The sequence below is a fragment of the Bubalus kerabau genome, chromosome X (genome assembly GCF_029407905.1).
Source record: "Bubalus kerabau isolate K-KA32 ecotype Philippines breed swamp buffalo chromosome X, PCC_UOA_SB_1v2, whole genome shotgun sequence".
Lineage (NCBI taxonomy): Eukaryota > Metazoa > Chordata > Mammalia > Artiodactyla > Bovidae > Bubalus > Bubalus kerabau.
The window spans coordinates 93,342,017-93,369,446 of NC_073647.1; the positions used below are offsets into that span (position 1 = coordinate 93,342,017).

Genomic DNA, 27,430 nt, shown 5'->3' on the forward strand with positions numbered 1-27,430 from the left:
AGTTTTTCTTTCAAGGAGTAAGCATCTTTTAATTTCATGGCTGCAGTCACCATCTGTAGTGATTTTGGAGCCCAAGAAAATAGTCTGCCACTGTTTCCATTGTTTTCCCATCTATTCGCCATGAAGTGATGGGACTGGATGCCATGATCTTAGTTTTCTGAATGTTGAACTTTAAGTCAACTTTTTCACTCTCCTCTTTCACTTACTTTCATCAAGAGGCTCTTTAGTTCTTCTTCACTTTCTGCCATAAGGGTGGTGTCATCTGCATATCTGAGGTTATGGATATTTCTCCCAGAAATCTTGATTCAACCCTGTGCTTCATCCAGTCCAGCATTTCTCAAAGTATTCTAAATATATTCTGCATATATGGCTCAGACAGTAAAGCATCTGCCTGCAGTGCGGGAGACCCAAATTCGATCCCTGGGTTGGGAAGATCCCCTGGAGAAGGAAATGGCACCCCACTCCAGTACTCTTGCCTGGAAAATTCCATGGACTGAGGAGCCTGGTGGGCTACAGTCCATGGGGTCGCAAAGAGTCAGACACGACTGAGTGACTTCACTCACTTATTCTGCATATAAGTTAAATAAGCAGAGAGACAATATACACCCTTGACATACTCCTTTTCCTATTTGGAACCAGTCTGTTGTTCCATGTCCAGTTCTAACTGTTGCTTCCTGACCTTCATATAGGTTTCTCAAGAGGCAGGTGAGGTGGTCTGGTATTCCCATCTTTTTCAGAGTGTTCCACAGTTTGTGGTGATCCACACATAGTCAATAAAGCACACACAGATGCTTTTCTGGAACTCTCTTGCTTTTTCAATGATTCAATGGATGTTGGCAATTTGATCTCTGGTTCCTCTGCCTTTTCTAAATCCAGCTTGAACATCTGGAAGTTCACGGTTCACGTACTGCTGAAAACTGGCTTGGAGAATTTTGAGCATTACTTTACTAGCATGTGAGATGAGTGCAATTGTGCAGTAGTTTGAGCATTCTTTGGCATTGCCTTTCTTTGGGATTGGAATGAAAACTGACCTTTTCCAGTCCTGTGGCCACTGCTGAGTTTTCTAAATTTGCTGGCATGTTGAGTGCAGCATTTTCATAGCATCATCTTTTAGGATTTGAAATAGCTCAACTGGAATTCCACTACCTCCACTAGCTTTGTGTGTAGTGATGCTTCCTAAGGCCCACTTGACTTCATACTCCAGGATGTCTGGCTCTAGGTGAGTGATCACACTATCGTGATTATCTGGATCAGTAAGATCTTTTTTGTATGGTTCTTCAGTATATTCTTGCCACCTCTTCTTAACATCTTCTGCTTCTGTTAGGTCCATAGCATTTCTGACCTTTATTGAGTTCATCTTTGCATGAAATGTTCCCTTAGTATCTCTCATTTTCCTGAAGAGATCTCTAGTCTTTCCTATTCTATTGTTTTCCTCTATTTCTTTGCATTGATCACTGAGGAAGGCTTTCTTATCTCTCCTTGCTATTCCTCGGAACTCTGCATTTAAATGGTTATATCTTTCCTTTTCTCCTTTGCTTTTTGCTTTTCTTCTTTTCACAGGTATTTGTAAGGCCTCCTCAGACAGCCATTTTGCTTTTTTTGCATTTCTTTTTCTTGGGGATGGGTTTTGATCCCTGTCTCCTGTACAATGTCATGAATGTCCGTCCATAGTTCATCAGGCACTCTATCAGATCTAGTCCCTTAAATCTATTTTTATTTTTCACTTCCACTGTAACAATGCCCACACAGATGGTTATAATCAAAATAAAACTCAGTAGCATGTATTGAAAAGGAGACAGAGAAATGGCACAGCCACTTTGGAAAACAGTTTGGCAGTTCCTTGAAAGATTAGTTACCACATAACCCAGAAATTCCACTCCTAGGTTCAAGGAGAATTGACAACATATATCCATACAAAAACTTGCCAATTCAAGGGTCTTCAAATTATGAATGGATAAACAAAATACGGTATATCCATACAATTGAATATCTTTCATCAAAAATAAAGGAATGAAATACTAATACATCCAACATCATGGATGAATCTCAAAAACCTTATGCTAAGTGAAATAAGCCATTTACAAAAGAAGACATATTATATAATATTATTTATTTGAAATATCCTGAACAGGCAAATCCAGAGAGGTAGAAAGCAGAGTAAATCATTGCCTGGTACTGGCGAGGGGAGGGGTAGGGGAGGGTGAGGGGTTTGGAGTGATGGCTAAAGGATATGGTATTTATTTTAAGGGTAATGAAAGTATTCTAAAAATGATTGTGGTGATGGTTACACAACTCTTTAAATATAGTAAGAACCTTTGAACTGTACACTTTAAGTGGGAGAATTTTATGGTATATAAATTACACCTCAATAAAACTGCTAAAAATAATTAAGACCAGGCTACATTTTTGGTATAAATATATTCTACAAATATACTAGCCCTGACTCTTGTACAGGCAACAAATATTTGTGGATTAAAATTGCTTAGGGTAAATGGCTCCTCTCTGGGGGCTACCCTTGGCCAACTTCCCAGTCTTGAGGAGATGAACAGAGCTGTGGCTGCATAGCTGTAGAATTGTGGGCAGGTGAAAACCCAGAGGCTCCATTTCCACCTTCTTCATTATCCTTTGGCACCTTCTAGACCTCTCCATTCTGGAATTGAAGCCTTCAGTTTTCTTTTCCATCATTGATCAATTTATTCCCCATGGAGGCACACTCTGGCCTGGTGCTTGCCTAACTCTTGCATTTACCCTTTTTTTCCCTTTGTACAGTCCCTGGATTTTTATATTTGTAATTAGTTTTATGACTCTTAGCCTTTAGACTCTGCAGCTGAGAGAAGTTAGGAGACCTGGGCTCAAAGTTCACTTTCCTAGCTGTGTGCCCTTGGCAGGTCACTTAAACTCAGCTTCCGCAAAGTGAAAACAACAACTCCTACTTTATAAAGTTGTTTTGAAGACTCAATGAGATACTATATTCGAAAGCATCTGCTGAATTGAATCCAACATCCTGTCCCATGTCAAGTGAAACCATTCAGTTTACCACTTAATAGCAGCTAACTTCCTTTAGACAGAAATTAGGAAACAGGGGAAAAGGCAGAGAGCAGAGAAAGGGCTGGATTATCTTCCCAGGCACATGCCTATGGATAACACAACCAGGAATGTTGCTATCTAACTCCTCACTCTGTAGATTGGGGACAGCCCAGTGAGCAACCTCATAAAACATGATGGTCTCTTCCCCTGTCCCCAGTCGGCCCCACTGCTGCCCAGCAATGGCCTATCTCAGACGTATAAATGATGGATGAAGTGAGCCAGCAACTGTTATTCCCTGTGTGGCTTTCTCCCAACCCAGGACCTTTATTGTTTCTAGCAATGTGATGAGCTGGGAAGGAAAACTTTTATGAGAAAACTATTACCAGACCATCAGGATTGGCCACTACTTCCGGCTTGTGCTAGCCAAGGGTCCAGCTAAATCCATTTGGCTACTTGGGGGCTCAGATGAAGGTGTGATGGGAAAGGGGTGTTCAACTCCTCAGCTCTACTGAGACTCTGGGATTAGCAGTGATTTGCAGTTCTCTGAGCTCCCTGAGGATATCCTCAGGGAGCTTTCTGGCCCTAAGCCTGCTGCTGGGGCCTGGAATGCAGCCTACCCTCGCTCCCCACCCCCAGCACATAAACATTCATGATTCACTATAGAAATCCTAGTGCCTATTCAAGATCAGCTTGAATGTCACCTCAAGCAGGAAGTTTTCTCTGGAGCCCCTTCCCCCACCACTGCCAGATGTGAGCCTCTCTCTTCTCCATCTCTTCATTGTTCCTCTCCTAAGGCATTTATCACATTCTGTCATGTGTAATGGTTATTTATGTGTTTGTCTTATTCCTTCTTCTTTATTATAGTCAGGGATAGGGGCCAGTTCACCTCTGTACCCCCCACAGTGCCTGCCATGGAGTAAGAGTTCATTCATTCAGTCAACAAGTATTTACCTACCACCAATTTTAGGTACTTGCTGAATACTCAGGAATTAGACACCCTGGGCCTGTTGGGACACTGCTACCACCTCATGTTCCCCTTAGCTGAGAAGTGTCCCCAAGGTACTCTTTTCCCACTTAACCCTGGGTGTAGTATGCAGGGGGGTGGTCTCTCAAAGGAGGGGAAATAACTCGCCCTCCTCCCTTCCTCCAGGGAGCTATAAAAGATGCAGCTGTCAGGAGCATGTGCTTGTTCCAAAGTGACTGTGCAGCTCAGCCCAGCGCTATTCCACTCCAGCCCACACCAGGCCCCCTTGGAGGGTTGTACCCTTGGGGCAACAAATGAGATAGAGACTCCCAGATACAGCTCCTTCCTAATTCCAATATTTCCATCCTTTCCCACCAGCCCCATGCACCCCTCTCCAAGGGTTACTGAACATTTGCCCCACACATGGTCAGAGGAGACTGTATACAATGAATTACATGCCCAGAGAGTTTCTGCTTTCTGGAAACCTCTAGTCTAAGAAAATGTAAGTCTCCTATTCTATGGCTTGATCTGGTGATTTAGGAGGGCAGGGGAGCCCATTCTTTTGCTCCTTATCCCCACCAGGGGCCTGCAGAGGTGAGCTACGGCCCCCCACTGAGCCAGGAGGAAAGCAGCACTATCTGCTGGGTTCAAGGACCCTAACTCATCCAAGCAACATGTAAAGAATTAAGCATTTATTCTTGAGAATATTATCTTTGAATGGAGTATGGAGCAGTGCCCAGAGCACTGGATTAGGAGTCAGGGCTGGATTCACATCTCAGCTTAACTATTTATTAACTATGAGCGGATTATCTCTCCTTTCTGAGCTTCAGTTTCCTCCTCTGTAAAATAGGATTAATAACCCACTCAAAATCCTGCAGCACTCCAGTCATCAGCCAGGAACCTGCCAGAATGTAATTTAAGGCATGAGAAAACAAAGAAGAGCAATTCCACTTCTTTTATACAGTTCTTTTAAAAATTGCTATTTAGAAAAGATTGTCATAGAAATGTCCTGTAATGATAGGAACCTTAGATCTTGTCCAACCATCTCATTATAATGATAGAAAAACTGAGGCCCAGAGAGAGTAAAGCCTGCCTCAGGTCACCCAAACAAAACAGTACCTGTCGAATGTCCCTCTAACAAGCACAACAAAAACTAGCTTTTGTGAAGAACCGACTTCTGAGGGGCTACTGGCCCCAGTACCCAAAAGCCAAAGTCACTGCTTCTAAGAGTCTTCTAACCTAAGAAGAGCTCATCACTGATAGACCTATGTTCTTTCCCTCAACTTAGGCTGTGAAGAAAGATTAAAGGTGACCAACAAGAAGAAATTTGGCGACAATGGAAATGTTCATTATCTTAATCATCATGATGAATTTATGTGTGCATATATATATCAAAACTCATCAGTCTTTAAATATGTGTAATTTACTGGCAGTCAAATGTACCTCAGTAACATGAAGAACTTAGCAGGGCCTGAATAAAGCTAATGAAGCTACAAAGTAGCTTTGTTGTTCAACATCAGCATTCCTTCCACTTTGTTTCATGGAGGCACCACAGGCAAGCAGCTTTCTTGGAAGTTGTCATATCTGGGCCCCCTGGAGGCCTGAGGCTCCTGTCTGCTCCCCAGTGGTTGCAGAGTATGGCGCCCTCCCAGCATGGTCCTCAGGCTGTATCCTGTTCTTTGGCTCACCCCTGGGTGACATGGCAGCCAGTCAGGGATAGGCGCAGAACTAACTTTTCTGAATTCTTTCTCCCTAAAGATTCTCATGAAACCTGTAGCTCGAAGTGAATGAAAATTCAAAAGATCAGTGCATGCATATGTGCATGCACACTCAGTCATGTCTGACTCTTTGAGATCGCATGGACTGTATAGTCCACCAGGCTCTTCTGTCTATGGAATTTTCCAGGCATGAATACTGGAACAGGTTGGTATTTTCTTCTCCAGGGATATTCCCTACCCAGGGATCGAACCCACATCTCTTGTGTCTCCTTCATAGACAGATGAGTTCTTTACCAGCTGAGTGATGAAACTAGTTAAGTCATTCGAAAGAATTCTATCACCTATAGCTATCTCACTTCCACTCCATGTCATCTTCCCTCACCTCACAGCTCCCTGAGGGGACATATATGTGGTACCTAAGATTAGCTTCCGAGCTGCAGAATTGGCTTTTTCTTTCTTCTTTTCCCCAGTTCAACAAAAACTTTTTGAGAATTTACCTATGTGCAAGGTTGGGCCTTTTGGAAAATGAAGATGCTTAAGCCACTTCTCTGATCTCCACGTGCACTCTCAGCCTGGGACACAGTGGGCAAAATGTGATGCATGCCATGAAGGCTCTGCGAAGGCTGGAGCATTACAAAAAGAGAGTGTGCTTGCTTTCACCCAGGGCCATGTGGGAGCTTTCATAGGATGGTACCATAGAGCTGAGTCCTAAAAGATAGTCATTGTCCCTTAACAATATGAAATGGCATTTGGATGGTGTTTTGCAAATTCTCTGGTGGCTCAGGTGGTAAAGAATCCACCTGCAATGAAGAAGACCTGGGTTCTATTCCTTTACTGTTAAACTTCTTAAGATCTCTTTTTTTCTTCACCACCTTGACCTTTTCATTTCTCAGACACTTCAATGCACTGCTGTCTGAATCCTTCCCTACACCTCCATTGAACAGTTTTCTAGAAGGGTGGCAAATAGATTTCAGCTTGTTGGCAACTCTGACTGATTGACAGTAACTGCTTGGGGTACTGTGTTGAGAAGGATTCTGAGGCTGTATCTAGGTTCAGCAGGAAAATGTGCCCAAACCAGTTTGTCATGTAATCCATGGGTAGGCAAGTGGGGGCTGGAGGGGTGTAGTCATACATGTCTTATATTTGCTAGTCCTGCCTTAGGACACTTAGGGACTTCCCAGGGGCACCCCTGGACACTTAAGGGCTTCCTAGGTGGCACTAGTGGTATAGAATCTGCCTGCCAATGGAGTGGACTAAGAGACACAGGTTTGATCCCTGAGTTGGGGAGAGCCCCTGGAGGAGGGCATGGCAACCCACTCTAGTATTCTTGCCTGGATAGAGGAGCCTGGTGGGTGACAGTCCATGGGGTCACAAAGAGTTGGACATGACTGAGTGACTAACATTTTCTTTCACTTACATTTTCCAAAGAGGTTTTCATATAATTCTGTCTCATCATACAACCATTTTAAAAGGTAGGTGGGCTGTAGCATACTGCTCATTTTAGAGACAAGGAAACTGAACCTCATAGGGGATGAGCCTTGGAGGTATGACATTCAACCCAGGGCTACAGATCTAACCCTTCTTACTACTCCATGAAGCTGCTTAATAGGCAGAGGTAGGAAGAGCAAAGAGGCCAGAAAGCCATGGGTCTTTGGGCCATGATGGGTATTTTGGTCAGCAGGAAAATGAGGATTATGTAAGGAAGTAGTGAATGACAAGACTGGGAATGAAGCTTGGGACACACTTGTTGATAGCTTTCAATGCCAGGCTAAGGGTCTGTGTATTTATCACCTATGTTTTATAAGAATAATGGTAGATGTTAACTAGACTTATTGTGGTGATCACTTTGCAATATATACAAATGCTGAATCATTAGGTTGTACCTCTAACATTGGTTGTACATATAACCAATACAATGTTATATGTCAATTATATCTCAATTATAAAAAGAAAAGGAAAATATAAAAACAATGTATATATAACTGAAATGGCAATCCACTCCAGTATTCTTGCCTGGAGAATCTCATGAACAGCATGAAAAGGCAAAAAGATATGACGCTGGAATATGAGCCCTCTGGGTCAGAGATGTCCAGTATGCTACTGGGGACAGCAGAGAGGAATTACTAATAGCTCTAGAAAGAATGGAGTGGCTGGACCAAAGTTCAAACAATGCCCAGTTGTGGATGTGTCTAGTGGTGAAAGTCTGATGGTATAAAGAACAATATTGCATAGGAACATGGAATGTCAGGTTGATGAATCAAGGTAAATTGGACATGGTCAAGCAGGAGATGGCAAGAATGAACATTGACATTTTAGGAATCGGTGAACTAAAATGGATGGAAATGGGGGAATTTAATTCATATGACCATCATATAACCCGAGATATGCAGATGACGGAACTAAAGAGCCTCTTGATGAGGTTGAAAGAGGAGAGTGAAAAAGTTGGTTTAAAACTCAACATTCAAAAAACTAAGATCATGGCATCTGGTCCCATACTTCATGGCAAATAGAAGGGGAAGAAGTGGAAGTTGTGACAGATTTTATTTTCTTGGGCTCAAAAAACACTGCAGACAGTGACTACCATGAAATTAAAAGACACTTGCTCCTTGGAAGGAAAACTTTGACAAACCTAGACAGTGTAAAAGCAGAGACATCACTTTGCCAACAAATGTCTGTATAGTCAAAGCTATGGTTTTTCCAGTAGTCATGTATGGATGTGAGAGTCGGACCATAAAGAAAGCTGAGCTCCAAAGAATTGATGCTTCAGAACTGTGGTGCTGGAGAAGACTCTTGAGAGTCCTTTGGGCAGCAAGGAGATCAAACCAATCAATCCTAAAGAAGATCAACCCTGAATATTCATTGGAAGGACTGATGCTGAACCTGAAGCTCCAATACTTTGGCCACATGATATGAAGAGACGACTCATTGGGAAAGACCCTGATATGGGGAAAGATTGAAAGTAAAAGGAGAAGGGGGCGGCAGAAGATGAGATGGTTATATAGCATCAGCGACTCAATGGACACAATTTGAACAAACTACAGGAGACAGAAGAGGACAGACGAGCCTGGCATGCTACTGTCATGGGGTCCCAAAGAGTGAGACACAACTTAACACCAACAAGAATATAACTGAATCACTTTACTGTAGTTATACTGTACAAGTTTGCTGTACAACAGTGTAAATCAACTATACTTCAATAAATAAATTTAATAAAAGAATTGGGTTAAAATTAGTTCTTGGAATGGAAGTGGAGACCAAGCCAATGATGTATGTAAGAAGCTTCCTTTGCTTTGCTTTTAGGCCCCCCAACAAAATAAACAAACAACATTAGGGTGACCCCAGTCCCAGCCATGAGTAGATTTCCAGAAAAGGCACAAGGAGACGTTCATCCAGGTTAAATAACAAAAGCCATTTCCTTTGGAGCAGCTTGCTTTCCAGCTCCCACGGAGGGGGCAGTAAGGTCAGGGAGCAGAAGGCAGTGAGAGAGAGCAGGAAGATAAAGGGAGGGCCAGGAAGGGAAGACAGGCTCCAGGCTACATCCTGACAGCCTGCCGGGCCCAGCCTGAGGCTCTCCAGAGATGCTCTCGCCAGTTTCCCACTAGAACAAATTCAACTTTAATCAACTGTTTTCCCCCTCCAGCTCATTGTTGTTGCAGGCAAAAGAGAAAGCCCTTGTGTTGAGACCTTTTGCTAGTCTTCCCAACAGCAGCGGCAGCAGCATGCATGGGGCAGAATAGGGCAGGCCCCCATGGAGGCAGTGCAAAGCTCATGTGAGTCAAGGAATCTGGGGCAAATTACTGAGCTTCTCTGAGCCTCAGTTTCCTCAAGTATCAAAGAATACTTAATGGACTGGCAGGAGAATTCAAAGAGCTCAATCAGATGGAAGCTCAGTGTGGTGCCTGACTCCTGGGAGGGACTCAGTAGATGCTAGCTTCCTCAGTTCCTCCCCCTTGTGCCTAGAATGGCTGCCAGGGGATGCTCATGACACAATGGCACAAGATGTCATCTCGTGAGCAAAAGCATCCAAGCCGAGTGTAGATTTCTTTAGGCCAAACAACGTTTAAGAATGTGTCCCATGTCATGTTTTAGGAGGATAAGCACTAGTGGGATCATGTATATTAAAAAAGGAAAAGATTAGAAAAATCCTGTTTCCGGAGAGTCTAGGCAGGGGTTGGGAGGTAAACTATTAAAAGGGAAGAGATTCAACCAAAGCAGGGTAATCTGAGGTTCAATCACCACCACTTCCTCCCTGAATTTCAGCAAGGAAAGCATTAGAGGAAGCTAATGAGAAAACAAAACATAGTCAATGGCCTAGTTATTCATGCACATCGAGGAGACTATTAGTAGATCTAACAGATGTAATTGATTAGTAAATCTATTCTAGGTTTGCCAGTCACCAGAGATCCAGAAATGGGAAGGCTCCCAGAACCAAATGCTGGTGAATCCTGTCACACAATCCTGGCGACTGTCTGCTCATAAGGTTCTTTTTAGAAAGGCAGGTCACTCTAAGGCGGTGTGCCCCAATCTCCAGTCATCTGTGGGTTATGCCATGCTATGCTAAGTCGCTTCAGTCGTGTCCGACTCTGTGCGACCCCATAGACGGCAGCCCACCAGGCTCCCCCGTCCCTGGGATTCTCCAGGCAAGAACACTGGAGTGGGCTGCCATTTCCTTCTCCAATGCATGAAAGTGAAAAGTGAAAGTGAAGTCACTCAGTCGTGTCCGACTCTTAGCGACCCCACGGATTGTAGCCTAATAGGCTCCTCCGTCCATGGGATTTTCCAAGCAAGAGTACTGGAGTGGGGTGCCATTGCCTGGGTTACCTTCCCGATTTTTATCATTAGCCACATACAACCTAAACTATTACTTAACACATATTTTCCTTTAAATTTCTCACTCTTTCACTCAAAGAAACTGTGTATCAGTCATGTAAATCGGAAAGCCACTACAGTGTGTGCTAAATTAAAAGAAACCATGAAAACAAACACACTGCTATTAAAATAAAAATATTTATTCATGTCCCATCTTAAAGCATGAACTGTACCCCTACTCCCAGAGCAAGACAGGCTCACTTTGGGAAGCTGACTCTAAAGAACAAGATGATTGCCTTGAGGAGGAAGCCTGCTCCAAGATACTCCTGGCAGCTGAGCTTCTGCTCAAACAGAAAACCACGCTGGAGTGGGAAGGCTCTGATGAACAGCTGACTTGGAACATGGTGTCTTTGGGTCTTGCCCTGGAATCTCCTTTCAGACTATGGAAAGTTAGATGGTACCTACCCCTTAGGGATAGGCAGAGAGCTAGGCCAGAAGGCCAGCAGGTGAGGGAGCAGCTGCAGTGCCCTGGCTCTTGCTGGTTCAGATTGCGTCCCTAACAGATCCAAAACCTGCACTCAGGAAACTTGTTTATTTAATAGGTTGCTAACTGTATTTTTTGTCTTTTTATACAGTTCATGAGGTTCTCAGAGCAAGTATACTGGGGTGGTTTGCCATTCCCTACTCCATGAGGTTCTCAGGGCAAGTATACTGGGGTGGTTTGCCATTCCCTACTCCAGTGGATCTTGTTTTGTCAGAGCTCTCCACTATGACCCATCCATCGTGGGTGGCCCTACACAGCATGGCTCATAGCTTCATTGAATTATGCAAGCCCCTTGCCACGACAAGGCAGTGATCCCTGAAGGGGATCACAAATGGCATCACTGATGCAATGGACATGAACTTGGGCAAACTTCAGGAGATGGTGAGGGACAGGGAAGCTTGGTGTGCTGCAGTTACTGGGGTTGCAAAGAGTTGGACACAACTGGGTGACTGGACAGCCACAACAACTGTATTTTTACAATGATTTCCTTCTTCCTCTTCTGTAATATTTTATAAATTTCCTGTTGAGAATGCCAGATGTGCGTCTGGTCCTCAGGTGGGCTAGGACCAGCTCCCTGACCCTGAGGCCACCTGGCATACTGTGAACAGCAGAGTCAGTGACAGGATTCCAGGAGGAAGATAAAACTGAAAAAATGCATCCCTTCTCCACCTGGAAACACTCAAAAAGGGGTTTCCTTTTTGTTCTTACTTCTGTTTTTATGAGGGTCACCAGGTCTTTACATTCATTCAGAGATCAAATAGCAAAGGAAGCTCATGGACAACATCTTTAGTGACAAATTTGGGCATTTTGATAGCTACCCTCTATAGATCTATTTTTTTCTATTCTTCATCTTACGCTAATGGGGATCAAGCAGGTTTCGAGAAAGGCACAGAACTACTTGACTGACAAACACAAACAAGCTTTTTGCATGGAGGGAAGGAGAGATTTGTCTACTCTTTTAACCAGATAATGGGTTCAAAGAAATCTGCCACTTCCTACCTTTTCTCTTCTTCTCCAATCCCTGAGTCTCTTCCTCTCCAGGATGGCTGGCTGGCTGTCACGGTAGGTGGGACTATATGGGCCAGAGATCATAGAAAACAGAGAATCAGAGACATCTAGAGTTGGGGAAGTCTAGGTCTACAACCATGGTCAGAGTTGAGGAAGACTGCAGGACTCACTGGCTGCAGGCTTGCAGTCGTCAAAGTGTATAGAGAGTACAGCGGTAACTGACTGTACAACAAAGACTTCTTTAAGTCAAGGTAATTCTAACCTACAAAACAACGGGCATGTTCAACTTCCAAGTGTGCCTGAAAATCAAAGCTAAATGCACAGTCTCATAGGGAAGATACACTGGAGAAGGAAATGGCTACCCACTCCAGTATTCTTGCCTGGAGAATCCCATGGACAGAGGAGCCTGATAGGTTCCCAGTCCATGCGGTTGCAAGAGTCAGACACAACATAGAGACTAAACCACCATAGGCAAGCCAAAAACTTACCTGTTCAACACATGAAAAGATGCTCAACATGACTAGTCATTAGGGAAATGAAATTCCAAATCACAATGAGGTACCACTTTACACCCATTAGGGTAGCTATTATTTTTTTTTAAGGTAAAAAATATTAAGTGTTGGTGAAGGTGTGGAGAAACTGGAACTCTTGCAGTGCATCACTGGTGGGAATGTGAAGTGATACAGCCACTGTTGAGAACTGTTTGGGGGGGTCCTCAAAAATACCCCAAAGAATTGAAAACAGGGACTCAAAAACAGATATTTGCACACCCATGTTCAAAGCAGCATTATTCACAATAGGCAAGAAGTGGAAGCAATTCAAGTACCCAGCAAGGGATAAACACAATGTGGTATACACACTCTATGGAATATTATTCAGTCTTTAAAAGGCAGGAAATTCTGACACATGCTACAATAATGCTATTATGGCGGTGCAAAATAATCATGGTTTTGCATTGTTGAACTTTGCTGTTTGATACTGGAATACATTCTTAATAAATGTGGTTATGTTAGACATCATTTTAATGCACATTCTCACAGTATGTTTTTTTGGCTAATGACTTATTACTTGCTGTTTATATCTATCTAAGACTAGGGAAACAATGTTAGACAAAAAGCAAATTCAAGCAATTTTCTTTTTTAATTTATTTATTTGTAATTGGAGGATAATTGCTTTACAATATTGTGTTGGTTTCTGCCATACACCAACATGAATCAGCCACAGGTATACATATGTCCCCTCTCTCTTGAACCTCCCTCCCACCTCCCACCACATCCCACCCCTCTAGGTTGTCACAGAGCAAGCTAGACCTTGAGGTCCCTGAGTCATACAGCAAATTCCCACTGGCTATCCATTTTACATATGTAGTGTACATTTTTCCATGCTACTCTCTCCATTTGTCCCACTCTCTCCTTCCCCCTCTGTGTCCATAAGTTGGTTTTCTGTGTCTGCACCTCCATTGCTGCCCTCCAAATAGCTTCATCAGTACTATCTTTCTAGATTTCACATATATGTGTTAATATATGATATTTGTTTTTCTCTCTCTGACTTACTTCATTCTGTATAATAGTCTCTAGGTTTATCCACCTCATTAGAACTGACTCAAATGCATTCCTTTTAATGGTTGAGTAATATTCCATTGTATACACATACCACAGCTTCTTAACCCATTCATCTCTGAATGGACCTCTAGGTTGCTTCCATGTTCCAGCTATTGTAAATAGTGCTGCAATGAACACTGGGGTACATGTCTTTTTCAATTATGATTTTCTCAGGCAATATGCCCAGTAGTTGGGATTGTTGGGTCATATGGTAGTTTTATTCCCAGTTTTTTAAGGAATCTCTGTACTGTCCTCCACAGTGGCTATGTCAGTCTACTCGAGTGATTTTCTTATTGGAGTAACATGGAAACTTACATTACCATACGTAAAGTAGATAGCTAACAGGAATTTGCTGTATGGCTCAGGAAGCTCAAACAGGCACTCTATCAACCTAGAGGGGTGGGATGGGGAGGGAGATGGGAGGGAGGTTCAAAAGGGAGGGGATATGTGTATACCTATGGCTGACCTGTCCATCCTAAAGGAGATCAGTCCTCGATGTTCACTGGAAGGACTGATGTTGAAGCTGAAACTCCAATACTTTGGCCACCTGATGTGTAAAGCTGACTCATTGGAAAAGACCCTGATGCTGGGAAAGATTGAAGGCACGAGGAGAAGGGGAGGACAGAGGATAAGATAGTTGGATGGCATCATCAACTCAATGGACATGGGTTTGGGTGGACTCTGGGAGTTGGTGATGGACAGGGAGGCCTGGCGTGCTGCAGTTCATGGGGTTGCAAAGAGTCAGACACGACTGAGCGACTGAACTGAACTGATGGCTGATTCATGTTGAGGTTTGACAGAAAACAACAAAATTTTGTAAAGCAATTATCCTTCAATTAAAAAATAAATAAATAAAGTTAAACAGGAAAAAAAAAATGTCAGACACGAAAGGACATGTGTTGTATGGTTCCACTTATATGAGGTACATAGAAGAGTTAAATTCGTCGAGTCAGAAAGTACAATAGTGGTTTATAAGGGGTTGAGGGGAGGAGGAAATGGAGTGCTACTGTTTAGTGGGTAGAGTTTCAGTTTGGGAAGATAAAATTTTTCTGGAAATGTATACACAAACACTGAATGTATTCAATGCCACTGAATTGTACACTTAAAAGCACTTAAAATGGTACATTTTATGTTATGTATGTTTTATCACACACACAAAAAGAATGTGCCTGCCTAGTAATAAAGACAGATGAAGAGAAGGGACATGGAATAATCCGGCCCCTTAAGGCTCTTTTTCTTATAGCAGAGCTTTGTGTCAGCTTTACATCTAAAATCTGAACAAATTAGGAAAGACTTGGACATGTGACCACAAAAGACTGATTAATATACCAAATATTGATCATCCAAATATATTTAGACCCACAGAGTTGGAAATTAGCAAATTAGCAAATAGAATTTCACACCACATTGGTGTCTGTGAGATGTCAAACACACAAATACAACTGAAAACATTGTAAAGGATGAATTGTTGAAGTCTTTGAATACCAAGCTCAGGACTTTGGACTCAATTCGAATGCTACCATCAAAATGAGCATTAACCCCTCTCTCCACCATGCTATAGGCTGCTGCTTGATAACCGGATATGCCAGAAATCAATAGGATGTGACTGATGCCAACCCCACAGGAAAGGCCAAATGGCTTAGTGTGGGAATGACAGAGCTATGCGGGTCAGGTCACATGGATGGGGAGAGCTTATAAGCCACAAGAAGAACCCACCATGCTGCAGGTAGGAGCAGAACTGTGGCACAGATGTTTACAGATGTAAAGCATGTGTCACTGCTCAGCACTTAGAGTGGCAGGAATCCCTGGGGGCAGAAGGACACAAAGATGTCTCCCTGTAGCAGCCACCCAGTTTCTAATGCAAACTCCAGCTGGAACTGGAGCAAAATTCCGGTTCTCCTCCACTTTTGAAACCACCCCCCCAATTCTCTACCCTCAGGCTCACTAACTCCTCTGCTCTGTTTCCAGTTCCACTGCACCATCAGGCAAAATACCCTGGCAACCTGCCCTGAACAGGGAGCTGGGAATGCTGTGTGCTGCTGGTCTGGCTGGGCATTGGGACTGGCCACTGCTGCCGCAGCTCCTTAGCCTCTCCTTCTTGCCTGCCTCTTCCTCTGGAAGCTAGCCTTTGCCTCTTGCCTGGGCCAGCTGGGCAGACAGCAGGCATCTGGCATACATCCCTGGCTGGACAAACTAGTGGCTACACCTACTGGCCAAAGGATTCCAGGTGGAAAAAAATACTCTGATGGATGGAGGAGAGGTCTGCAGAAATTCAAGAAATGGATAATCCAGATCCACCACTTGGAATGCAAAAGTGCATGCTCAGGTGGGCATGCTCTCTGCCCCTGTGGATGGCCTGACCCTCCTGGCCGCCTGAGGCCTCCTGCTGCTGGACAGTAGGCAAGTGGTGTGATCTGGAGAGGCCACAGGTCACACAGCAGGACACGGGGAAGTGTGCTGACCCCTCGCCAATCCCCAGGTCTGCTATGTGGCATCCTGGAAAAAAAGAAATAAACAGTCCCCCATCCCTGGTCTCCGCTCCCTGTGTGTGGCTTGGCGTATGGAAGTAGGAGGAGGGATTTTGATTCTCCAATGAGCTTGTGCACTCAGGCTGCGGGATCTTGGCCTTGTTGCTTGCAGGCAGGGCTAAATGACTCTTGTTTTTCCCAAGTAGCAGTGGGGGTGGAGAGTACACCAAGTTTGAAGGCAAGTTGGAGATCTGATGCAAGTGTGGCAGTGATTATCTGAGTAAATGACAAGGAGCAGTCACCTTTGGGCTGGGGTGAGAAAACTCGTTATTGCCTGGTGCAGTGACCTGGAGTTTTATATCTCTAAATGTGAGCCAAGCAAGTCTGGGACAAAGCAACTCACTCCTCCATCCTAATACCTCCAGCCAGGGAAGTTCAGAGGTGTTAAGCTACTGGGTGGCACCCAGACTGTGCAGGTTCCTGGCCCAATCCCTGGTTTATAACTTTCTCTCCTTTCGTCACCTAACATACTCTGCTAAATCGTCTCAGATCTCCTCTCCTCCTCTCCTCCCAGAAACCTACCCCAAAGCCTTTCTCAGCTAAGCCCAGCCAAGGGTCCTCTCTCTCAGCACCCTGAATGATCTCTGTCACGGGGGTTCTGAAAGAGCAGTGCTAACATTTTATTTGAACAAGTGAAGGTATTTTTTAAACTTCTATTTAATATAATCAAGATTTCATATGGGACTTCCCTGGAGATTTAGTGGTTAAGACTTCGCCTTCCGATGCAGGGGGTGTGGGTTTGATCCCTGGTCAGGGACCTGAGATCCCACTGGCCTTAGGGCCAAAAAACCAAGACATAAAACAACAGCAATATTGTAACAAACTCAATAGACTTTAAAAATGGTCCATATCAACAAATCTTCAAAAAGAAATTTCATAAACAAGAGGATGTTTTAACATAAAAAAGTTGGAATGACAATTTTAGAATTTAAAAAAACTGAACACATTTGACTTTATGAAAAATTACATCATCATTTTTCTCATTTTTAGTCCAGAAGAGTGAAAATTTTATGAAAGATGAGCACCAAGTTGCATTTGGGAACTGAACTACAGGCCTAGACACCAAGTAAATAAAAGCTTGTCTTGGAAGACAGGTGAACACTTCCCCCACATTTGGATGGCACTCTGAAGGTGGCGCTAGTGGTAAAGAATCCATCTGCCAATGCAGGAGACATAAGAGATGTGGGTTCAATCCCTGGGCCAGGAAGATCCCCTGGAGGAGGGCATGGCAACCCACTCCAGCATTCTTGCCTGGAGAATCCCATGGATAGAGGAGCCTGGCGGGCTAAAGTCCATAGAGGTCTCAAAGAGTTGGACATCTCAAAGAGTTGAACTCTCAAAGAGTTCATCTCAAGATTTAAGCACCTTAGCACAGTACACAAAGCACACGCTGAAGTTTGCAGAGCTACCTAATCATTCTCACTATCCCCTGCCTTCGAGGTATCATTATTCCCACTTTACCCAAGAGGAAACTGAGGCTCAGAAAAATGAAATCACTTACCCAAAGCCACACAAGTAAGTAAAATCCTAAATCCATAATCTCCTAGGCCTCAACACAGTGCAACTTAACAAGCATGTATTGAGGACAGACTTATACTGAGGACAATATTGTTCTGTCAGATGCAAAAATGAAGACAGCATGTCCCACATCCTCACAGAGCTCATGGGGAAGCAAGGAAACTACAGATAACTGGGATTACATCACCATCTCTCAAGGTTGTTGTGACAAGGAATGACACGACTTATGAAGGCTCTTAGCATGAGGCCAGGAATCTAGTAGGCATTCAATAAATATTAGATTCCTCAGTTCCTTTTCATCTTCAAAGCATCAAGGATGTGGAAAACAGCCCCAATGCCAACAAGTAAGTGCCCATGCCTCCCAGCCCCACTGCAGTCTTCTTCAGAGCACAGGAAAAGTGCTCGGGAGTTGTGTCCCTTAACATTTAGTACAGTTCATCCCTGTCCTTTTGGCCTGTTTCTGAGAGCAAAGGAGAAGTGTATATGGAGGATGAGGTTGGGAAGGGAGGCTCACGACCAAGAGTCAAGGACCAGCTTGAGTGAGAAGACGAAGAGATCTGGTGAGTGGCAAGGGGCAGGAATCCTTCACTCCTGGTGTGTGAGAAGGCTGAGCAATGGGACAAGAGAGGGCAGATAAAGGGGCCATTACTTAATTTTGTCAGAATGGAAGGGAAGGAGGAGTTGGAGCAGAAAACAAGGGGAGTGAGGGAGGTTGGGTGCCTAGGTGAAGGGTCTGAGGCTGAGGATGGAGGTTTGCCGAGTCCTCAAGTCTCTAGTCGGAGAAGGTAATGGCACCCCACTCCAGTACTCTTGCCTGGAGAATCCCATGGATGGAGGGGCCTGGTAGGCTGCAGTCCATGGGGTCGCTAAGAGTCAGACATGACTGAGAGACTTCACTTTCACTTTTCACTTTTGTGCATTGGAGAAGGAAATGGCAACCCACTCCAGTGTTCTTGCCTGGAGAATCCCAGGGATGGGGGAGCCTGGTGGGCTGCCGTCTATGGGGTCGCACAGAGTTGGACACAACTGAAGCTACTTAGCAGCAGCAGCAGCAGCAAGTCTCTAATAAGTTTTCCTGTCAAGACCAGCTACCATATGGGAAAATTCTTGGCAACCTTTCCACTGACAATGCACATAGAAAAGAAAGGCCCTGTTCTGGGTCCCTGATCACATGTGCAGTTTCCACGGAGTCTCACAACTCTGGAGCAAAAGGAGTAGTACTAGCCCCATTTTACCCAAGAAGAAACTGAAGCTCAGAGAGATGAGGAATCTTGCCCAATTCACAGAGCTAGCAAGTGATAGAATGGAAGTGAATGCTTTAAAACCCACACTCTTCTACAAAATTCACAGTCTGCTCCAATCAAATTATTTTACTTACCCCGTTATCCAGTTAGCAGAAAAGCTATAAGAGACATTTGAATAAGACTTGAGAAATGAAAATAATGTTGTGAAGATTATTTGAACAGCCCAGATGTGAAACAATATGGGCTCCAACCAAGGTGGCAGTAGTAGAGCTGGAAAAGATAAGACAGATGTGAATGTGAAGCCAGATGACAACTCTGTTTCAGTCTCTTTTGTGAGCTCATCATTTTCTACCCAAATATCGGCATTCACCAAGGCTTGGTCCTAGGCTTCACACTCTGTACTGCATCCCTCTATGATCCTGTTCACAATCACAGCTGGGCATCTCTATAGGTGGACTTCAACCACTGGTGTTCTGCTAAACTAGTTGGGACAGGAGTAGGGGAGGGGCTACTAACATGTAGCATTTGCCAACTTCCTTCCTTGCTATAAACACTTTCATTATAACCAATCTGAAGTAACCAATGGTTTGATAACCAGCTTGCAAAATTGCTCAATATTTAAACAACCGGCTTGCAAGAGCTAATGAGAGCCAGCTCCAGAACACCTCTGAATCCCGTCAGCCCTCTCCTCTAAACTCTAAGTCCACATAGCTGAATAGCCTGCTGCTTACTTGCTCCCTACTCTTGGATGGTTCAATGGCAACTCAAAATTAACATGCCCCAAACCAAAGGTGTGATCATTCCTCACAAAACCCCATTTTCTGGGTTCTCCAGAATATAACCCTCTGTCTACATGGATGTGCAAGACAGATCACTGGGAGCCTTTCTGGATGTCTCCTTCTCTATCTCTTTAATCCTCACACTCAGTCTGTCACCAGATTCTATTGATTTTTCTTCCTCAGTAGCTCTGGAATCATTCTGTGGCCCCCAAGTTATCACCTAAGTCTAAACCACCACTCTAGATCTCTCCACTGGACTGTGGCAATTACCCCTGGACTGGTCTCCTCCAAAGCAATCACAGCACTGAAGCTACAGTGATCAGAGGGATCAGTTCATAATGTGAATATGTCATCCCCTGCTTGGAAACATTCAAGGGCAAGACTAAAAGAGGCCTGCAGGCCTCGCCTGTGTGAGGGCTTCAGGTCTCCCTCACATGTGTGCCTCTCATTCCTCCAGCCACCTGAATACACTGTGTTCCCTTCCACCACAGACTCTTTGCATATGCTCTTTCTTCTGTCTGTTCCTTCCCTTGTTTGCCTAATTAACTCCTATTCATCCTTCATATTTCATCTCATCTCCCTCAGAGAAGCCTTCTCTGACTTCCCTGTCAAATCCCCTATTATATAGGCTCCCCTAGCGTGCATACATTTGTCTGTAATTATTTGGCTATTATCTGCCTCCTCCATGGGACTGTGAGCTCCCTGAGGAGAGACTGGGTCTGGTTTCTAGCACATATTATACCCTCAGTAATTCCTAAGGAAAATAGTGAATGTGTGAACAAATAAATGAATGAATGACTCCACAGAAGAGGCAGCAGAGAACCCCAGAGTGAGGCTACTTGAGTTTGAATCCCAGCTCTGCCACTAACCTAAAGCTGTATGACCTTGGTCCAGTTATTTGTCTCTCTGTGCCCCAGTTTCCATATCTGGAAAACTGAGACAATAAAAAACAGTTGCTATGAGAGTTATGCAGTCCGTGGGGTCACAAAGAGTCAAACATGACTTAGTGACTAAAACAACAACAACAATGAGAACTAAATAAGCAAATATTTCTAAAGCACTTAAGCAGTGCTGGGCAAATAAGGTATATAAGTATATAAGGTGTTCACTTAAATAATTAAATTCTCTCTCCTGTCCCATTAGCTCAATGGCAAGCAAGAACACATTTGTTTCCCAGAGAGTTCCAAGATGCCAGACCTCAAGTTTGGCTGTAGGAAGCCCTCAACTTCAGCCTCTTTGGGAAGAGAAGAAAAGCTGAGGTCTGTGGAGCCTAACTGACCTTGACTTGACTCCTCCCTCCTTCTCTCCTCCTACTTCAAATCCACCAGGAAGTGCTATTAGCTCTACCTGAGACATAAGCCCCAAATCTGTCTTCCTTGGTTCTCCCACCCCAAGCTAAGTCACCATTGTGATATGCCCACTTCCACTCTTGATCCCTTATAAACTATTCTCCACACCAGTGACCAGACTGAGCCAAAGGGAATGCCAATCAGATCTCATTACTCTCCAGCACAAAGCCCTCTGCAGACTCCTCATCACTCCTAGAGTGAAATCCAAACTCCTTTCCGTGGCTCCCAGGGCACTCTACCACATAGTCCCTGCCTAGCTCCTGGATCTCATCTCTCAGCCTGCTCCAGCCATACTCAACCACACTCAATGGCTTCTCAAAGCACTGTGTTCTCTCTTGATCAGGCCCTTTTCAAAGCTATGCTTTCTATTGGATCACTTTTTTCCTACCATGGCTTTCACTAGGCTGACTCCTGCTCCTCCTCCAGATCCAGCGCAGTCATGACTTCCTCTGGAAAGCCTTTGTTGCCTCCCCACCTCCTGCCCATGGCTGTGAAGGATGCCCCTCCTCTGTGCTCCCATAGCATCAATTTCTTCTCCATCACAGTATGTGCCACCCTGTTCTATCCCTGCCTGCTTACTTGTCTGTAACACATACTCCCATAGCTGCTAAAGTTGCTGAAAGCAGTGACCTGCTCTTGTTCACAGCTGCATGTCTAGCATACAGCACAGGGATTGTCATAGAGCTGGTGGTTCAATACATTTTTGTTGAGAAAATCCTGACTTCACCATTCCCTAGGTAAGTGACCTTGGGTAGGTTCTCTCTGAGCCTGTTTCCTCAGCTGTAAAATGGGAGGGTGATATTTTGCCAAGCTGTTATGAGGATTAATGAGATAACATACATACAGCACACAACACAGAGTAAGCACTCAGTAACTGGCAGCTATTATTGGATTACTGGTCAGAAGAAGAGAGAAAAACAAGTCTCTCCTCCCTGCTAGCCCATATCCACACCCATCCTGCTTCCCCCGCCTGTCTTCAGTCTCTTGAATAAAGCTGGAAAACCTGACCTAGCAAAAATAATCCCCTTCAGTAAACTCTTGGGAGAGAACTATCTTCTGTATCAACAACACACCCTTGGCTCAGCCTCCAGTGGACCAGCCCCAGGTTGGAGGTCTGGCTTTGCTTTTCACCCCATCCAGATATTTATAGTGTAAACTTTGGATGATGGGGAGGGGCACACAGCCTGTGCCAAGAAACCTCATGAAGGAACTCACACTGGGTCCCCACACAGTAATGCACACTCTTCTGGAATGGGAATGAGACATGAAAATGCTTTGTCAGCTATGAGATAAAAGAAAGGGATCTTCTCTGCAGTGAGGTGGACATGCAGAGGCTATGGAGTACTCTCCCAACTCTGAGTATAGTCTGCTCTGTCTAGCAGAGAAAAGCCTAGTTCAAGCTCCATCTCAAGCTTTCTGTCTTTATGGTGAAAAAAGGGAATAGTTTTGGATGCCCCATCTCCCACTTCTAAACTCCAGCTGAACTGGAACTTCCAATTGACCCTCAACTGCCTCAGTGTTGACATTCAATAAATATGCATTGGTTGCCCAATGCCCCTTTGACTCAAAATCGGAAAGTTGTCCTCTGATACATGTCACATGTGCATTTTGTCCAATAAATATGTACCTACTATTTTGCTTTTTCACTTAGCATTATTCTCTACAAATATTTTCTCATAACAGCAGAGTTCAGAAGTTGTCAGATTTCATGACCATATCATAGCCGAATGTACTAAAATAAAACACTCACAGTCTGCTTAGCCAAATCTCTATAATTGGCTATTTGGGTCATTTCTATTTGTTGCTATAAAAAATAGCAAGTAATTAATAGTGCTTTGTATAACTTACTTTTGGAAATTTCTTCTTCTGGATATTTTTTCTCTGGAAGTGAATTCAATTTCAGAACTACTTCAGAAACCATATAAGAAAATCAAAGATCCAAAGGCAGGAATGATTTCCGCCATGGAGAAACAGGCCTACCATTCACTCCCACCTCAAGCCTTGAAGTAGAGCCACAGGGAGAAACTACTTGCATGGCAGTAACAGAATGAGACCTTACCACACTCCACCAGAGTCTTCCTTTAAGCTAAGAAAAAGCCAAATTGAGAGGGCCCACATGCCACCAGACTCTTCCTTTACGCTGAGAAAAAGCCAAACTGAGAGGGCCCACATAATCCACCTGACCTTTCAAATGAGAGACGAGGACCCTGAGGTGCAACTGTGTGGGCACTGAGAAAATGGCTCGCTCTGGAAATCTCTTGGTCTCAGGTCTTCCACATCAAAATTGGAGCAGGCTACTTGTTTCTCTAAACTAGTCTTTGTTGAGTTTATTGGTAGATACTGACAGTTGCCTAACAGCCACTCCCCTCTCCTTTGTACTTGCTAACAGAACTTCAATTTGTTCAGGTAGCTGGTAAAGATCCAGATATGAAAGGATCTTTGCCAGTTCCAGCCCCAGGTTTGAATTATAAGTGGTCTAAACCAATTATCAGTCTAAGAGTGAGCACATGACACAGTTCTGGCTAATGAGACGTAACCATCAGTCTCCTGGGAAAGTCTCCTCATCCTGAATAACAGGACAAAATCACCCGAGGAGGAGGGCTTTGCTCCTTCCTCCTTCTTCCTGCTAGAATGCAAATGTGATACCCAGAGATGCAGCAGTCATTTTGTGACCATGAGGCAACAAGGGTGAAAGCCAATTCACTATGGATTGTGGAGCAGGCAAACACCTGCCTCTAAATTTTTTATTATGTGAAAAAAATAAACTTCTATTTGTTTAAGCCACTATAGGTTGGGTTTTCTGTTACCTGCATCCCAAAGCATACCCAACTGTACCTACCATGCACCCAGCACTTTTGTAAGCACCAATGAGGTTACCAAAGAAATGGAAAACACACTCCTTTACCTCAGAAAGCTGAGTCTACTTAGGGAGACATACACACACACACACACCCCTCACAAATAGCACTATGTGAAATATAAGTAAGTGACCAAATAGAAAGGACTCAGGAAACTAATTTAGTCAAGGTATATAGGAAAGGGCCAGAACTAGAAATAAGCACAGCATATCTGAAGAACAGGAAAGACCTGCGTGGATCCTAGAAAGGAAATGGGAGATCTGAGCAGATCTTAAGCTGAGGCTATATTCCGAGGACTGAGAACTGTTCATTTATGAGTCTGGCCATGTTCTAATACTCACTACAGAACCAATCTGGCTGAAATTCATGGCAAAAGTTACGCTGGAGGAAGATAGATTGGATGGTGTGGTGTAGACTGAGGCTGGTACACTCAAATGGTTGGTAACAGTTGAAAGCGACCCATTGCAAGAGTTAGTCTGAAAGGAGAATAGGACTTGGTCAGTAATTGAACATGTAAAAGGAAGGGAGTGGAGTCAGATATCTCCATCCACTATCCAGAGAGAGAGAGAGAGAGAACACAAGAACTCTCAACAGAGACCAGGAAGTTCAGGAAAGGAGATGAGATTTGACTTTGATCTGTTGAGATGATGGTTGATTAGGATTATGTCTATTACACAATTCCCAAGGCAGAAGCCCCAAATTTGGGTGCAGGGGCAGAAGAGGCAGCATAAAAAGCAACATGATTTGGTCAAGACCACTGTTCCCCAAACTTCAGTCTTCTATATACTACTTTCATGACTTCTGCCACATGCTTAACACCTATACTATTATCTTAATATTTTTCTTTAAATAAACTTTCTTTTTTAAAACTTTAGCATGGTTCTAAGCAATAATATGCTTGAAAGCACCAATTTTTATGTGCTAATTATATTTTTCTAAAACACATTAAAAGAAATCCATGGCTATTGAAGTTATATACCACCTGAAAGTATTTCATGTACCACCAGTGGCCTGCTCACCATCCTTGGGAAAACACTAGCTCAGACACAAGTCATCAGGGACCTGTTTCAGGAGGGTGGGGGCATTTCTAAGAGCCTAATCTCTGTGCAATGGGCCTCTTGAATCCATCCCTTTCTCTCACATCGGCAATTTGCATTCTTTTCTTGGAAAAAAATCTCTAGCCATCTGGGTCAAGCTGTAGGGGAGAGAATGGAGAAGCAAGGTCCTGACTGTCAGGATGCCTGAGGAGGCTGCTTACTCAGCAGGCATCTCCGGCCACATGAACCAGGTGAAGGCTCTCCTCAACAGCAGTCTGATCACAGAGGGGCCTCAAATCCCCTCATCAGAAGGAAAGATTCCTATAACTTGAGCTAACAAACAAACCCAGAAAGAGGCTATGTTGCTGCCTTCCTCCTCCCTTTCTTCCCCTCACTCCACCCCCACTTGCCTAGCCCCCTTCCAAATCTGAGCTGGGCTTAGCATAAGAGGAGCATGACTCATAGAAACCAAGGACTGAGCTGGAGAGGTCAGGCTGCCAGGATTCCTCCCAGGCTGATGATGAGCAGACCCAGCAGCTCAGTGCTCAGCTCATGGCAGACTCGGGAGTCTGAAAGCTTTGGGCCTTTAGAGATCACAGGGTGACAAACATTCCCTGAGGGAAGGTCAGGAGACCAGAAAATGGCAAAGAGCCGGAATGAAGGAAAAAATACTGTGTTCATTCAATTCTGGTGGCGTTCAAATCTCACCTCCCCTAGTGTCTAAAATCTATCAGGCTCTGAGTCCCTGCCTTCATGGTAAAATAATAACAACGATAAGACAAAGAAGAAATGTTTATAGGAAAATAACTATATGCCAGGTACTGTGCTGGGTGCTTTTCATGTATTATTTCATTTTCACAAAGAACTCATGAGGCAAGTACTCGGACTGAACTCATTTAAGAAATAAGGAAACTGGGAATCAGAGAGGTGAATTGCCCAAGGTGTCCCAGTAAGTGAGAAGACCTGGATTTAAGCCTAGGCATCTGGTTCCAGTGAAAGTTGCTCAGTCGTGTCCAAGTCTTTGCGACCCCATGGACTATACAGTCCTTGGAATTCTGGTTCCAGAGCCCAAATCCTTAGCCATTCTGCCTGTCTTACCCACAAAACCTTCAGAAGAATGTTGACATTAGATACCACTGGCTGGACCAAACACAAATCCTTGAATCAGAGCAGAAAAAGTTGGCCAGCAGCCTAGAAGGTAGCCTGAACTATCCGCCAAATATGGAAGATAGTGACTAATAGAATCACTCAGATTGTCTCTCCTGTGGAATCTGGACATGAGACAAGGACAGGGTCCTCAGTCAATAATGGGAGCAGAAGCAGACACACGGACTGAGAGAGAGAGCAACCTGAGGCAGAAGCCACAAGGCAGTGTAAGAGCCTTGAGTGAAACAGAAGCTATGAAACAGAGTAAGGGTAGAGGGAAATTATTGCTGCAGTAGGAACAGGAGCTTCTGAATCAAAGAGCATGGGAATTACAAGTCAGTCATTTAAAATTCTCTCGCCAATGTCCTTACCTTTCTAACACCATTGTCCATCCATCATATCCATCTTGCAAATTTCCAAGCCTCAAAGCAATCCAATTATCTACCCTTTCTCTTCCTATCCTAGGACCACTAAGTGCTGCTTGGAGAAAACAGCCCAACTTTGCATGTGGGAAGCATGATAAGTTCATGGTCTTGACTACCCCTGGGCACTCAGTATGACTGGGCAACCTTTCTTTGAGCCTCTGTTGGGTTCTCCCTTCCTTCCATTCTCTCCAGTGGCTCTCTGAGCACCATGGCCTCCACTTTCATCCACAAACTTCTAGTCCTGTCATATCCTCCTCACTCAACTTCACAGAAAAAGAGAAGCCACAGGCATTAATATTCCATAAGGAAATCTATAAGCTCACTCACCACGTCCATGCTTTCCTCCTTTCCTCTCCAATTCCTCCTGCCTGAGACTGACCCCACTTGTGCTCTGCATTCCATCTCCTCCCACCAACCATCTCAGGAACCTCAATTGTCAATCATTCCCCTTCCCACCTGTATCTCCCATCTCTACTACTGGCCTTCTCCCCTTCAGCACGGAAGTATACCCTCCCTACCCCCATAGCCCTCAAGTTATCTGCTCATACTTCCTTTGCACAGATAAAACTTCTGGAAGGAGCTGTCTACACTTGCTATCTCCATTTCCTCACTCCCACTCTTCCAGTCAGTGTAATCTGACATCCAGTCCCACTGCTCCACTGAAACTTGTCACCAACCACTTCCTCGTGGTGAAATCCCATTGTAGTTTCTCAGATCTTCTCTTATATCAGCCTCTCCAAAGCATCATCACTATTGGCTACAGCCACCATCTTGAAACATTCTCTTATTTTGGCTTCTGAGATGCTATGCCCTGCCCTGGCTTTTCTCCTGCTTCTCTGGCTGCTGCTCAGCCTCTGCATTGGTCTCTTTAATCC

At 44.1% G+C, this 27,430-nt stretch overlaps 1 protein-coding gene across 1 annotated transcript in view; it reads right to left on the reverse strand.

Annotated features, from left to right (window-relative positions):
• LOC129640098 (uncharacterized) overlaps positions 1-27,430 on the reverse strand; it is a 107,598-nt gene that overhangs the window by 38,531 nt on the left and 41,637 nt on the right. The window contains exon 3 of the mRNA XM_055565336.1: positions 12,062-12,134. Within this exon, the coding sequence (XP_055421311.1) occupies positions 12,062-12,134 (73 nt within the window). The remainder of the gene's footprint in view (positions 1-12,061; positions 12,135-27,430) is intronic.